Source organism: Episyrphus balteatus, chromosome 2 (genome assembly GCF_945859705.1).
Source record: "Episyrphus balteatus chromosome 2, idEpiBalt1.1, whole genome shotgun sequence".
Lineage (NCBI taxonomy): Eukaryota > Metazoa > Arthropoda > Insecta > Diptera > Syrphidae > Episyrphus > Episyrphus balteatus.
In genome coordinates this window covers 54,443,076-54,457,914 of record NC_079135.1, presented here as the reverse complement: position 1 = coordinate 54,457,914, position 14,839 = coordinate 54,443,076, and the positions used below count along the sequence as shown (strand labels likewise).

Below are 14,839 nucleotides of genomic sequence, written 5' to 3'. Positions count from 1 at the left end.
AAAAAAATGTAAACTGTTAAATAGTTTTTTAATAAGAAAATGTTCCACATACGCCACAGTGACCGTTTACATTTAATTCATATCGTTGCTGAATAATGAAAACAGCGTAAGTGCCAGCATTTCGCACCTGTTGATAACGACTTTGAAAAAAGCTTCACTTATCATGGGTATATTGAATGCACTTAAACCGACAGATAAAAATACGGGATTATATTTGATACATTTCAATTTCCCCCAATGCATAGTTGTTTAAAAAAAATACATTAATTTCGTTAAATTAAATTAAATAATTTATTAAGATTTTTTTGTAACCGTACCTACATTCATGAATATTAACGGAAGTGACGAAGCGTTCCCGGAAATGACTGAATATAACGTTATGTTGGGAAAATCATGTCAATTGGAATTAAAATTATAATAAAAACTGTTTTCTTGAAATTTAGCTTATCTTTTTTTTCATTTGATATATATATCCAAAGGTATACTTGGGTAAGGTTTAAAAAACTCCCTTAAACTTCGCATATGCGTCTTTTAGGTATTATTTAAAACTGTTTTTTTGAATTCCTCTTCCTCGTATAGAATGCTGGACTGAAAAGCTATAGCTTTGTACATTTTAAAACAAACTTCTTCGAACAACTCTTTAAGCATTTTAGAACCTTTTAAACTAATTGTGCTCATTAGAGTTTGAATATAGCTACATTTTTAAGCGTCTTATAATATAAACGAAAACAAAAACGTTCTTTTTCGATCTTGCTTATTTAATAATATTTGTATTTTTTCAAAACATACATACATACATACATATATTTCAAACAATACTAAAATATATAAATATTTTCGTTAAGTACAAAGTTAAATAATTACAAAGTACTGCTACACATTACATATATTTTATTTATAGATTATTTGACTATTTTAATTTTGTTTGTAAACTATGCTAGAGTCCCCGTTTTGAGTTTTTGGATATATTGACAGAATAAAATAAATCCAACAACAATTTATAAAAAATGACTTCATGTGAAGTTATCTACCGATTATTAAAACCAGGAAGAAGAAAAATTTTAAAAATGTATTATGTTTATGATTTTTCGAAAATGACTTTTTGATGTGGAAATAAACTATGAGTAAAGCACCACGTTTTGGTACCATTTTGGTTGTTCTATCATTTATGCAAATGATACTAGAGAGAAAATAAAATTAATTTTCCCATACATTTCCTCACCAGAATAATGTTGTTTTTTGCGTTTCCTGAACATTTTTAGAAATATCGCTTAATACATTCTTACGGGAAGGTATCGATATGTACTTTATTGTGTAAAAAGATACTTATAATTTTTGGAAACGTTTACACAATTATTTAACATTATTTATAAACAAACCTATCAATTATCAATTTGGGATTTAGTCCATTTTAACTTAAATGAAAGTGTTGTGTTCTGTCACCAAAAATTCTTGGTTTAACTTTGATTTGACTAAAAATTGATTATTATTTTCAATTGGAATTTATTGTTTGCTCATAACAAACATTCAAATACTTATTTGATTTTAAATTCAATGCCACTCACTTAAATATTCTATATGGCCTCCATACAAATAAGTTTAGGTTCGATCACTGCAATTTCTGTTTGCACTCGAGCGAGACGCTTTATGATATGTTAATTCTATATTGCGCCGACATTTCTTCTTTTATTTTTGGAAAATAAATTTAATGTCGATGATTTTTGTTGATCGATGATGAGTCAGGCAAAAATAACCGCAAAGTAACAAACTATAGGGATCAATATGATTCATTAACCTTTAGTTCAAACTACAAAATAGTTTTGGATTCAACAAAAAAAAAATTAAGATGAGATAATATAATAAAATTCGAATTTACGATGATATAGAAAACTAAACAAAAAGTTTATGCAATTGAGTCATCCGATACAAGAACCAGGTCAATATAATTGAAAAATGTATTTTTCTGAAATTACACAGTTTATATTTTTGTTTAAATTAATTTCACAGCAAATAAATGTTGCCGCCATCAAAAAGAAACAAATTTGCATTAAAAAAAATTAATGCAAAATTTGTGCAGCAAATATTTTTTTTTTTGTGGAATGTCTTAAAATTTTGATCATTTCGCATCACATAATCTTTAATAATTATTACAGTTGAAATAGCTTACGTTAAGTCAAATAGTCAAAATTGTAAGGAATTCAACGAATACATATTAGGGAAAAATATTTGATGCACACATCTTACATTTATTTTTTTAATGCAACATTTATTTAAGCTCTGCAATAATGGATAATGTTTTGTTTTCTAGATATTGGCGTGTAGATGATGGTTTTGAATTGCACAACTTCTGAGGTCAACAAAATGCTGGTTTTTGCATTTGCTTACAGCAGGAAGGTTTGGCCTACCCTTCTTCTTTTTTCAAAGTCTTTTTGGACAGGGTTCTCTCCCTTGAACGTGGGAGTACCAACTACCAACCGAGTCGATCGTATCATTTTTTTTATCGACTCCCAACGATCTTCTTCCTACTTTAAGTTCAGTTAAACTTTTTTGCTTCTACTGGTCATACTTTCTTTACATTGTCCAACCTTGGGAACGGTATGTGAGGGCTTAACACAAAACGCACCTTTTTTATAGCTTAAGGGGAGTTTTCTCACCACTTCATCCATCCTACTCTTAACTGATGTTTATTGTTTGGTACAATAAAAAAAAACCATATGTATGTACATTAGGGTGGTCCTTAACACAAAGTTCATGAAGACATCCGCTCAATCGTCTCCAAATAATAAAAAAAAAACCTCTAATTTTTTCAGATTTTTATCTATACACTATACCCCTTACTCGCCCTGTAACAAGGTGAAATTCTAGAACTTGGACTTTGTGTCTGATTTTTTGATTTTTTCCATATATATCTCCTTTACGGCTTTATCAATTTTGTTCTAGTTTTGCACTATTATACTTACAATGATCCTTAGTAATATTGCATTCGAAGATGTTTTTAATAATATATTCTTGAACTGCAAAAAAATTGAAAAGGAAATAAATTTTTTTCGTACCTATAACTTGTAGTATACTCTTTTTTAGATTTCTCAAAAACGGTTCAAACAATTTTTTGCAAACTTCGTCAACAAGTTAATAGACAATGTTTTAATAATGTTGCATACTAAAAACTTTCATTCGTTTTTTAGTTTCCTTGTAAATTTATATAGTTTTCTGATATTTTTTACAAGGAAATTAAAACACGAATGAAAGTTTTTAGTATGCAACATTATTAAAACAAATTAGATGATTTTTTATTATTTATTTGGAGACGATCGAGCGAATGTCTTTATTAATTTTCGAAAAAAAAGCAAATAAGGACCGTCCTAATGTACATACAGCTTGTACATATTGAATAAATAAAATAGTCTCTCTGCAAAAGCGTTAGGCCTACTAATGACTCTACATCTCCTATTTTTAGGTACTGTTTGATAAAGTTTTTTTTTTGTACTACCATTAACTTGATCCCTTATAATCACACGAAAAACTATGACCTTAACACATCGTGGAACGCATATTTGACCACGTCAACCAACCAGAAGAATTTGGAATGTTTAATTTCTCAGAGAACTGCTGTATTTTGTAGTCTAATTAGGTCAAAAACCCACACTGGACATACTATTAGATACATTCGGATTAGAATTTTTAGCCAAAACGAAAACAAAAATATTGTAGGCGTCTATGGGTTTCTTTTCCAAGTGTGCGATATTGAAAAATTCTATTTCTTTGAAGGATTTTTAAAAATGGAACTGATGGTCAAAGTCATTTTTATGTAACAGTTTGAGATTTTGTTGTTTCCAAAAACCAACTAGAAATTCGGCCTCAGCCTACTTGACTTAAAAAAAAAATCATTCGACCGATTTCAAGTGGAAATGACATTGTAGTTTTTTGTTTTCTTAAACTTTTAAATATATAATTTTTTTCTTCATTTGATGTGACAGAACATGGAATTTTCTTGCAATTAAGCACAAGTATAGAAAGAACATAAAACAAAAATAATGTTATATTTATTTTATATTTATAACCTCAGGGGGATTCAGTCACCTACTTTCGTTCCATTGCCATTTATTTGGCACGCCTTCAGCGTTTATAGTGATCAAAATTCTAACAACCACCCAGCAAAAGTCTCTTTAGTTTTCAGTTTCTTGTTGATATTATGCGCAGGTCGAAAACAACAACATTCTTGGAGAGAGAGACGAAATACTTTCAATAATGAGAATTTATCTCAAAAATGATCTAAAATTAAACATCGCACGCTTTTTTGTCAGTGGACTTTCTAAACTGACAATTTGAATATTTTTAACCAACAAAACTATTTCATCAACCCCACCCTAATCAATTTTTCATGGTACATTATGTTCGTTGCTGTATTTTTAATATTTTGAAAAGATTTTTTTGATTTTAAATTCGATGACCTCCATGTTTCCAAACGCTGTTGTATCATAGTTCTTCAATGTCGAAAATCATGTTTAATAATTGACTTTCAATTCCATTTAATATTATTAATCTTATAATCGTCCTTTATGTTTTTTTCTTGTTTTATTTTGGAATATCAGTGGAAACTATTGATTTTATAAAAATTAAATCTTTAAAAACAAAAAGTTCTTTAAAAGATTTAAAAGAAAAAGCTCTAAAGCGTCAAATTACATTCGCCCCAAAAATGGCGAGTCATTTAGCTTCAGAGAGGCTAGACGAAATCACCATTAACCAATACGATCACATTTTGAAGACATTGTATGAGTCCGAAAAATAGGTGTTGGGTGTTATTTTGAAAGAAATAACAAATGGTTTGCGCATGCGCACAAAAGTGTATATTTTTTTTCTTTTGGTTGTCTCTCTTTTTTTTTTGGTCTGTCGATGAATCTCAATTTGATTTCAATTTCGCCGACACTTTGTGGTTGGTTCCATTTTTTTGTATGCAGAATCAGCCGACAGATGTGTTGTGGGGCTCTAGAGAGCTGATGTTCATAGTCCGGTGGCTGTTTTGTAGATATAGTTCTATAAATAAATGGAAAATGTATTTTTTTTTCTCGTTTAGCTAAACAGATATAAAATATGTGTACTTGGTATTTGGAGCATAATTAGACATTTGTTTAAAAAATGATATAAAAACCCACGTAGAAAAACAATTTTGAAAAATTTCAAAATTCACATCTGTATAGAAAAAGTATGTATTGGCGAGTTTGCCTGATATTAAACCTTGAAAAATGAAGGCGCATTCTTATCCGATTAATACATAACTTGTTAATTGTTTTCATTATATTCAATAATCAGGAGAAAAGAAATGATGAAAATTATATGAGACCTGGGCCATGAGCGTACAGAAATGAGACTGGTCTTGAATTCAAGCTTGTAAAGTTTCATGAAAATCGGGGTCTTGAGATATATCTATGTTCGTCTCCTTCACAAATTTTATGCAAATATGTTTCATATCATCATGTTCTAAGTATATTTTTCGCTTACTGAAATAATACACCTTCGTTTTCCCACATGTCATTGCGTTTTTGGAAAATAACTCAGCAAAGAAAATTTAATTTAAGATTGTCTTATATTTTTTTTAATACAAAAATGCATTTCGATGCGTCCCTAATGGCATTTTCCATTGGTGCATTTTTGTATTAAACAAATATAAAACAATCTCAAATTCAATTTCTTTGCTGAATTATCGAGCTGAATTAAGAGCTGAATATCGAGCAAACAAAAGTTTCAATTTTATATACACTCGTGCTCAAAATTAAGGCACACTTTTTTCTTCTTTACTTATACTCCTATAACTTATTTATAATGGCTTTAATAATCTTTTTAGGTGTATTTTTTTGTGTTTGCTTATTGTTTAGCAAGTCGAAAAAATGCTAACGTGCAACAGTATTATCAACCAACAAAAAAATGCACAATTCAAGTTCTGAAAACTGATATTAAAATAATTAAAAAATGGAAGCAAGAAACAGTTCTTTCCATTTTATTCTATTTCTTGAATTTAAGATCACCCCTGTCTCATTTGAGAAAATAACCATGATTCTGTGACATTAAGTTATAATATGACCGTTCTGAAAAAAAAAACACCACCACTTATCGGAGTTACAGTTTTGAATATATGTATGTACAAAAATCTATGTAAGAAATTAATTGTCTCAATTGGTTAAATTGAAAACAACACCGATTTGTATTGCATCGAAAATGTCCGAGTTGATCCCAAGACTGGTGATAAACTGTTTAGAAAACAGAGCAGCGGCTGGGAAGTTTTGGCTCACCCGCCTTACAGCTCATACCTTGCCCAGTCTGATTACCATTTGTTTCGTTCGATGCAAAACGCACTCACTGGAATACGCTTCACTTCAGAACAGGGTATCAGAAATTGGCTTGATTCATTCTTTGCCTCAGAAAATGTGCGGTTCTTTTATGACTTAATCCGTAAAGATGGGACAAAGTAGTAGCTAGCGATATACTTTGTATGCCTTTGCATTCACAAAAGCAGATAGAAAAAAAATAATCGTATAAGGATACCTAAATGAAAACATTTCAATTAAAAATACAAAAACGTAAGAATACATTTCGTTGGCTATCTTTGTTTTATTTTTTTATTTGGAATCTATTAATTGCGGTCTACAACTTCTTTGCAATCTCACATTAAGTTGCTTGGCAAGTGATTTTCTTTTTACATATCTTTTTGTGTTTATTTCAAATTGAAACGGTAAAAATATTATAAAAAAAACCTGATCACACATAGATAAAGCAGACCAGATAAAAAGATACGAAATGTAAAAAGCCGGTAATACGACCTCGACATATCCACGCCAGATTAAAGTTGTCTCAAGTTTTTAACTGCACTTTTCATTTGTAGCATCACGCATCAACAAGAGGATTGGATTTTTCCTTTTTTTTTTATTCATTCGAATATGAGTTAAATTTAATTGCTGCAAGAAAGTTTCATAGTGAATCAAATCAAATAATTCTAAGAATTGAAAAATAGGACAAATTAAGGAGGCAAAACATAATGGAAAGGAATAAAAAAAACTCATACATGTCGGAAAAATAATATCAGAGCCTGAAACACATTTAACACATAACCAGTTTTCGAGAAAAGTTACCTGTATAAAATTGGAAACATTTTGATAAACCTACATTTTTATTGTTGTTGTTGTTTATTGTCGAATGGTATCGAACAAAAAAAAAAGAAGTTTTTACAGCTTTTGTGGCATCTTTTTTGGTTTGTAACAGAAATGTCACATGGGCTACAAGAGCTTAAATTCATAACATTTCCAATAACTTGAGTCTGAAATGCAAATAGATTTCGAGATATGTATTTTGTTTTTCAAGTTGTGTCAGTTTCATCAAAAAGGATTTTTTGGTAAATTTTTCTGTTGGTCGATGAAATATAAATTTGTTTGTCATCATATCAAATTTTAAAACATACATGTTTTTAAGTTACAGCTTAAAGTTGCTTAAGATCGTTACAAAGTGTATTCAAAACTATCAACAGGAATTACTCTGTTGATGTCTCGACTTATAATAGAATTAAAGGACTAATGATGTTAAAATAGAAGTAAAACCGTTTTTGTGAGTTTATCCTCAAGCCTGTTGAATGAATAGAAACGATGGACGCTCGTAACCCTAAAAAACGCTACAGAAATACCAATTTTAGGTGTTAATATTTAATAAACAACTTATGTTGACGCTTTAAAATTTCTAAGCGTATATTTTCCTGAATTATTTGTAAGTTTGGATTGTTTTTTGTGTCTTTCTTCAGGATCTGTCAAACTTTTTCCAAAAGATCATTTATATTTATTAAATACTCAGTCTTATTCTTGTTTGTTGCGGTGCGCCCTAATGTTCATGTATCATTTTTTGAAAAAAAAAAAAAAAAAAAAACAACTGAAAGATATCACTATCCCACTGTGTCGACTTACTGATTATATTAATCAGATGAATATTGAATAGATTTCTGACAAAAAAAAAATGTTCTTCCGTCGGAAAATCGACTTTGATCGTCGAAAAGATGATATAAAAAAAAAACTACCGTACATACCGTGTGACTGATATTTAAAAAAGAAAGAAAAAGAAAACCCGCCAAAAACCAAAAATTTGAAAAAGTGTCGTTGAAGAAGCTTTATTAGATTCCTTTTCGTTTTTTGGATAAAGTTGTCGATTCGGATTATGGAAACCCATCAATTACAATACATAAGTTCCAATGAAAAGTTAAAAATAATATTTCTCTTCAAAATTTAAAATTTGTCTAAAATACACTCATACGTTGAAAATTTAAAAAAAAATGAACGTGCGACCTCGTCAAGCTTTTTATTTTTAAACCCTATTACTTATGTATGTATATTATATGTTTTTTAATGACATTTTGTATTTATTTTTTTTTATTGTAAATCAATTGTCCTAAAAAAACGTAATATTATCATTCTTAATGAATGAATTTCACCTGGCACCAATCAATGTTGATGATGATGATGATGAATCATACACCACCCTACCAATTGTTTGCTAAATGAATCAACTTTTACTTGACATTCAAATGCGTTGCCAATTATAAATGAACTTTGTTTTAAAAGTTCAACATTACATAGTTGTGAGTAAGCAGTGCCAAAAATTAAATCAATTTGAGTGATTCCTATAAAATGTAATGTTTAATAAAGTTGAAATTTAAAAAAGAATTTTTTTCTGTTGAGTTTTTTTAAACACGTAAAAACATTGACAATTTATCATTATTAATTAATATTAATTCATTAAATTATGATGCATAAAAAAAACCAATTTTTAAAATTACTTTTGTACCTACTTTTTTCCCGTAAAATTTACTCGTTTAGTTTGATCTTAACAGGATGAAAGTGTCATGTTTTGAAAGATAAAAAATCTCCATACTTGTTGTATATAAATACACACATGTCTATATGTATGTATGTGTTTAATTAATCATGTTCAATAAACTATTGAGTAATAAATACCGTTACCACGTGACAATATGTCAGATACATAGCTCCCAGTTGTTGTAATTCTTTTTTATTGAAAAGTATATACGTGTGCAACGCCTACATAAAAGCAACCTACTAATCATTTAATTCAATATAATACTTAACCACACAGAAGGGATTCCATATCCAATGGATCCCAACTTCACAACCATTCATATTGGGTTATTTTTTTTTTTTTTTTTTTCAAATGTCAAGGAACTTATATAGAGGACTTGTGGACCATTACTGTAAGTGAGCACACTTAAAGACAAGAAGTGGTTTTTCCAGCTCTATCGGTTCGTAGTGGTGTAGAGTTGTACTAGGCTCACTACTTTTTTTTTCTTCTTATTTTGCTTTTAACTCTTCCAACAGTGGAATTGGAAGCTGAGACTGGGAGTACAATGTTGTTTTGTGGTACGTTTGTCAATATCATTTCGTCTGCCTCCACTCGGAGGGAAACGTGTAGACCTCGTTTGTATTTATATTTTCAGTATTACGGTAAATGAGAAGAAAAAAAAAACAGGTTCATTTATATCTGGGTGCATTGTCTTCCATTTTTCGTCTGCTTGCCGCGTGCCATTGCCATGATGATGTGACGACTGACGACTAAAGAGATGTACACGACACATAAGACACTGAAATATCAGAAGATAAACACGGCATCCTCTCCGTGGGACTGAGTACCAGCTGATTTCATTTTGCATGGATTTTTCGCCGCTAAACAGTAGCACAACTTTTATGGATATTTGGAACGAATTTATGTAAAGAGTTGTCACGAGGTTACTTTTATAGATACTGCTCTGCATTATGCTCATTAAAAAAAAAATGCCTGTACTTATTTTGGAGTCAAAACAGATTCGTGGAAATTGACAAATGTTTTTGTTTTCTGTCCTTTTTGGTTTTAACTTTCTCCTTAATAAACCTTAAAATATTTAAAATTTGATTCCAAAATAATGGTTAGAAGTGTCAATGTATAAGTAAATAGACAATTTGGGACTGTTTTTTTAGTTACACAACCTACAGCTACCGATACAATCCAGCTTATTGAAGAAAACATTTAAAGAACGCTTAGATCAATCAATTAAGTATATACATCTGAAAGAATTTTTTGAGCAAATGTTTATGCATTTACTTCAGGACTTAAAGATTTGCCTTTCTCCAAGTATATTGTGAAGAGCCGAAACTATCCCTTGAAAAAAATCTTGATTGAGTGACGACGTCTTCAAGTTTTGTTTTTTTTTTTTTTATTTTTTTGTTGAAATTTTAGTTTTAAAAAATTAATAATTAACACGTCAATAACTTTTGTTAAGTATTTCGTATTAGAGCCTCGTTTATAAAAAATCATTTTTTTAAATGCATTTGTCTTAATAATAAAAACATTTATTGCAAAGTTAAAATTTTTTGCACTACAAAAAATATATTATTCTCATTCGATTTTTTTTTTTTTTTTGTTTTGCATTAGAAAAAAGTTATTGCAAATAAAAAAAATGCATTAAAAAATTACATTTTAAATTAAAAACATTGGGTTTAAAAAAAAAATTTCAATTAAAATTATGCATTAAAACGAAATTTCAACACAAATTTAAGAATTACTTCTTTAGTAAAATGGGGACATATTTATTATTTGCACTATTTATTCAATTACATAACTCTTTATTAAAAAAACTAGCTCTAAGATAATTTTTCATGGTTTTAAAATTCGTATAAACCCCACTGTACGAAGCACTGTCCAAAAGAAAATGATAAAAAAAAATAATAAAATCATGTGTTCCAGGTACTACTGCTGCTTTGTCTGGTTTCAGCTTCTTTGTGAAATCTGAAAACTAGTTCTGGGGAAAAGAGGTGTTTCCTTTCTTTTAATTCACAAAGAGCAAAATAATGGTGCTCCAGATATTAAATGAAAAATATATATTTGCATTCGAATTGCAACTACACTATATTTTTGTATAACATAATAAATTTTCTTTCCGGTTGTAACCGTATGCAATATTTTTTTTGACCAAGTTTAAAGAGCGAGGTTAAAGTACTTCTTCTGTAGAATGTAGAAAGTGGTCGATATGCCACCTTTGCTAAATTGTAATATTGCACTACTTCTAAAGTTTGTTGCCTTTTTTGATGCTGGGTTCTTCCATTTAAGGAAAAATGAGGTAAACAAAGTAGACAGTTTTCAACGGATAATGTTTCTATGTTTATGTATGTAGTGGTTTTTTTTGTAAAATTTATTAAGGATTTCTGAAAAAAGAAATGCTAACCATTAAAACTGGGATCCATATAATGTACATAACAATTAGATTATTTTTTACAGTTTGATTTTTTTTTTTAAATGATTTTTTGGATCCTCATTAAGATGAAATTAATAAATGTTTTTTCTGATTCAATTTCTAACAGATTTGTATGAAACATATGTACATCGATTAAAAAAATATAACATAGTTTGAAATTATTAATTTAAATTAATCTGTCCAAGATTTCATAAATGTAAAACTTCGACAACACTTAAAAGTTTGCCATCCGTTTATTATACGATCTATACTATACTATAAAAAAGTCAAAATTAACGTTTTTGTTTTGAAGATTTGCAATAAATGTTTAAAATCGAAGTCCGTGTGAAGAAAATGAAAATAAAACATTTTTGAAATTCTTAACCCTTTCGAACCCAAGCTATGAAAATCAATATTAAAAAATGTTTTTTTCAGTATCATCGTGTCAAAAACATCACAACTAAGAAATATGAATAGCAAAAAGCTATTTTCTAAAATAATAAATAGCAAAAATAATGTGTTACTCTCTTGTTGCATGTAAGTTGCATGTAAGTAACATGCACTGCCTACGACCACCAAAAAAAGTCGGACAACTGGGAAAATAATTTTTTATAGAACAATAATGTATGCTACTTCTTCTAAGCCAAAAAAAAAACAAAACACTTTCTGGATTAACATTTTTTATATATTTTTTTTTTTTTCAAAATTATGACCATATATAAAAAAAATTTTTTTTGAATGTGAATTTCAGTCCCTTTTTCGATAAACAAAAATTAAAGGTATAACTAACTTTTTGTAATAATCCAGTAACTAGGCATTATTATCTTTCAATTAAGCCATCGAAACCTAAAAAAATATTTAATGGAATATTTTTTACGAATTTTTAAAAATATGTTACATGAGAGTAACGCGGGGTCCGAAAAGGTTAAATTTATGAAGTTTAGTATTTTTTACCAAAACTGGATGTTTTTAGAAATGAGAAGTAGTTATAATTTTTTTTTGTATTTTTGAGGAGGTATCCATCAAAAAATCAAATTCGATCAAGGACTATTTTTTTTTTTTTATGTTTTCAAAAAGCTGTAATTTCATTCGAATCAAACAAGTGGTTTTTGAATAAGAGTGGTCACAGACTTTTAAAATATTGTCCAACAAATATGGCGATTGCTTAATATACAATTTATGCATCTACACTTTTTTCAAATTTCCCAGGATAAATTTTGTTTACATAACTATGTATGTTATTTTATCCAAATTGGTTTATAAGCACCAATTGATGTCCTAGCAAGTAAACTTGTTGATTCGGTAGAGGAAATCCGTGCGGCCCTGATAATTTCGAAAACTTAGATCGGTTTCCCAAACATTTCTTTTCAAATATTACAAATAAAGTCGAGACAGATGTCAGAAACCCAAACTTTTTTATTTTTGTTTTGTAAAAGTGAATTTTGAATCAAAAAAGCATTTAAATGAATTTTATCAAATAACTCAGTATTAGTTCCTTTTAAGAAAAAGCCTGAAGAACTTAAAATACATCGAATGAGCTAAAAACCACATAGTTTAGTGATAAAATTTTACATAAAATCTTTTTTGATTTTTAAATTTCGTCTCAAATGACACTTTCAAGTTAAATTCTATCACTATACCATTGTAGAAGTATTTTTTTTTTATTCATTGCAAATGCTACCGGAACCCAGTCCCTTCTTTTTGTTTAACAAAAAACGACAATCCATATAAATGTTTTTGATATGCAAACCAGTTTTTAAATATCTATTACATTCGAATTTGTAGTAGTCAACTTGCATTACTTGTAAGCAGAAAAAAAAAGAAAAAAACAAAAATCACTGCTTGACTCGCAATGACGTATTTATTTATATTCAGCAAGCAAGAAGCGTAACTCCCACACTTTTTTTTTGTATTATTGTCTGTTGTTTAAAGCTCATTTAAAATAAAGCTCTTAATAACAATTACTGATACATGGTATACTGACAAACAAAAAATATGTGTTGTTTGTTACTTTTTACGTATAACCGGGGGCAGGTTCAACAAAAGTAAGAGAATACACTTCCAGTCACTGCATTGCATACAGTGAATGTGTCTTTAACAATCGGAAACTGGTTCACTTTTATCGTTAAATCGTTCACTTTATGTACATGCATATGCATGTATGTATTTGCCATTGCATTAATGACGTCCATTTTTTTGATTGATTGGGAAAATTAATATTTTTTAGACCAACAGACGCAATGAAAATGATATGACAACCAAACTATTGAAATTCAGATACATATTTGAATGAATGTAAATTCTAAAAAAAAACTATTTTTCAGTCATCAGTTCTAATATACCTAAACAAAAAGTTCAAGAAATGAACTATAGTTGTCTATAACTAAATATTGAAAAAAAAAAATTGGCTTAAATGTACGTGAGCAAACTAAAAAAACGTTCTACGATATTACATAGAATTAGGTATATTTTATTATTTTTGTTTTTAAAACTGCTTAGCCTTAGGCATAACAATAACATAACCAAATAGGCATAACCAAAGTAACAGAGTCGATTGGTTTAGAGGTTTGGGCATTCGCTAGGCAGGTGTTTAATGGTTTCTATTACTACTACATCCTGAGCCTGACAGCCATACAGAAATCGGGTGCAAATGCACCTATTCTTTGGCGCAGTGAACCGTTAGTACCTATAAAAATTCTAATATTCTTTTTACTCAGCGATAAGATATACCGAGTTTCCTTTCCATTTGTTTTTGGCCCTAAAATTCTAGAGATAAAAACGTTGTTGTTGTCGTCTTCTAAGTTATTTTTTTGCTCTTTTGTTATTAGATCTATTTTTCGGGATATCTGGCCCCATAACTAATTGGCTATTCCAAGAACCCTGCAGAGTTTTACTTTTAAAGTGTAGAAAATGTTATTCAGTTTCTTTCTGGATTTGAAAAAACGCCTTGGATCTTATAGTCTCACTAGGTATAGCTTTGCGCTATTTTTGTCTATTAATATTTATTTTTTTAAATGATATAAGTTTTGGTATCTCGTACCTAAGAGATACCAAAGAATACTGAATATTATATATTTATCCTTTTTTATAATAAAAATAAACTATTCTAATCTATGTTTTTTTTTTTAATTTCAGACATTCACTGCATGGTGTAACAGTCATTTGCGAAAAGCTGGCACAGGCATTGATAACATCGACGAAGATTTCCGAAATGGTCTGAAGTTGATGCTTTTGTTGGAAGTTATTTCCGGTGAAACCCTGCCAAAGCCTGATCGAGGCAAAATGCGATTCCACAAAATTGCTAATGTTAACAAAGCCCTCGATTTCATCGCATCCAAAGGTGTCCGATTGGTGTCAATCGGTGCTGAAGAAATTGTCGATGGCAATCTTAAAATGACATTAGGTATGATTTGGACAATCATCTTGAGGTTTGCCATTCAAGATATTTCCGTGGAAGAGATGACTGCCAAGGAAGGCTTGTTGCTATGGTGTCAACGAAAGACCGCACCATACAAAAATGTCAACGTTCAAAACTTCCATTTGTCTTTCAAGGTAAAATATTATAATATTTGTCTTGAAAAAAAA

At 29.3% G+C, this 14,839-nt stretch overlaps 1 protein-coding gene across 7 annotated transcripts in view; it reads left to right on the top strand.

Annotated features, from left to right (window-relative positions):
- LOC129912763 (alpha-actinin, sarcomeric) overlaps positions 1–14,839 on the top strand; it is a 55,055-nt gene that overhangs the window by 30,344 nt on the left and 9,872 nt on the right. For all 7 annotated transcript variants that reach the window (XM_055991162.1, XM_055991163.1, XM_055991160.1 and 4 more), the window contains one exon: positions 14,390–14,806. In XM_055991162.1, coding sequence (XP_055847137.1) covers positions 14,390–14,806 — 417 coding nt within the window. The remainder of the gene's footprint in view (positions 1–14,389; positions 14,807–14,839) is intronic.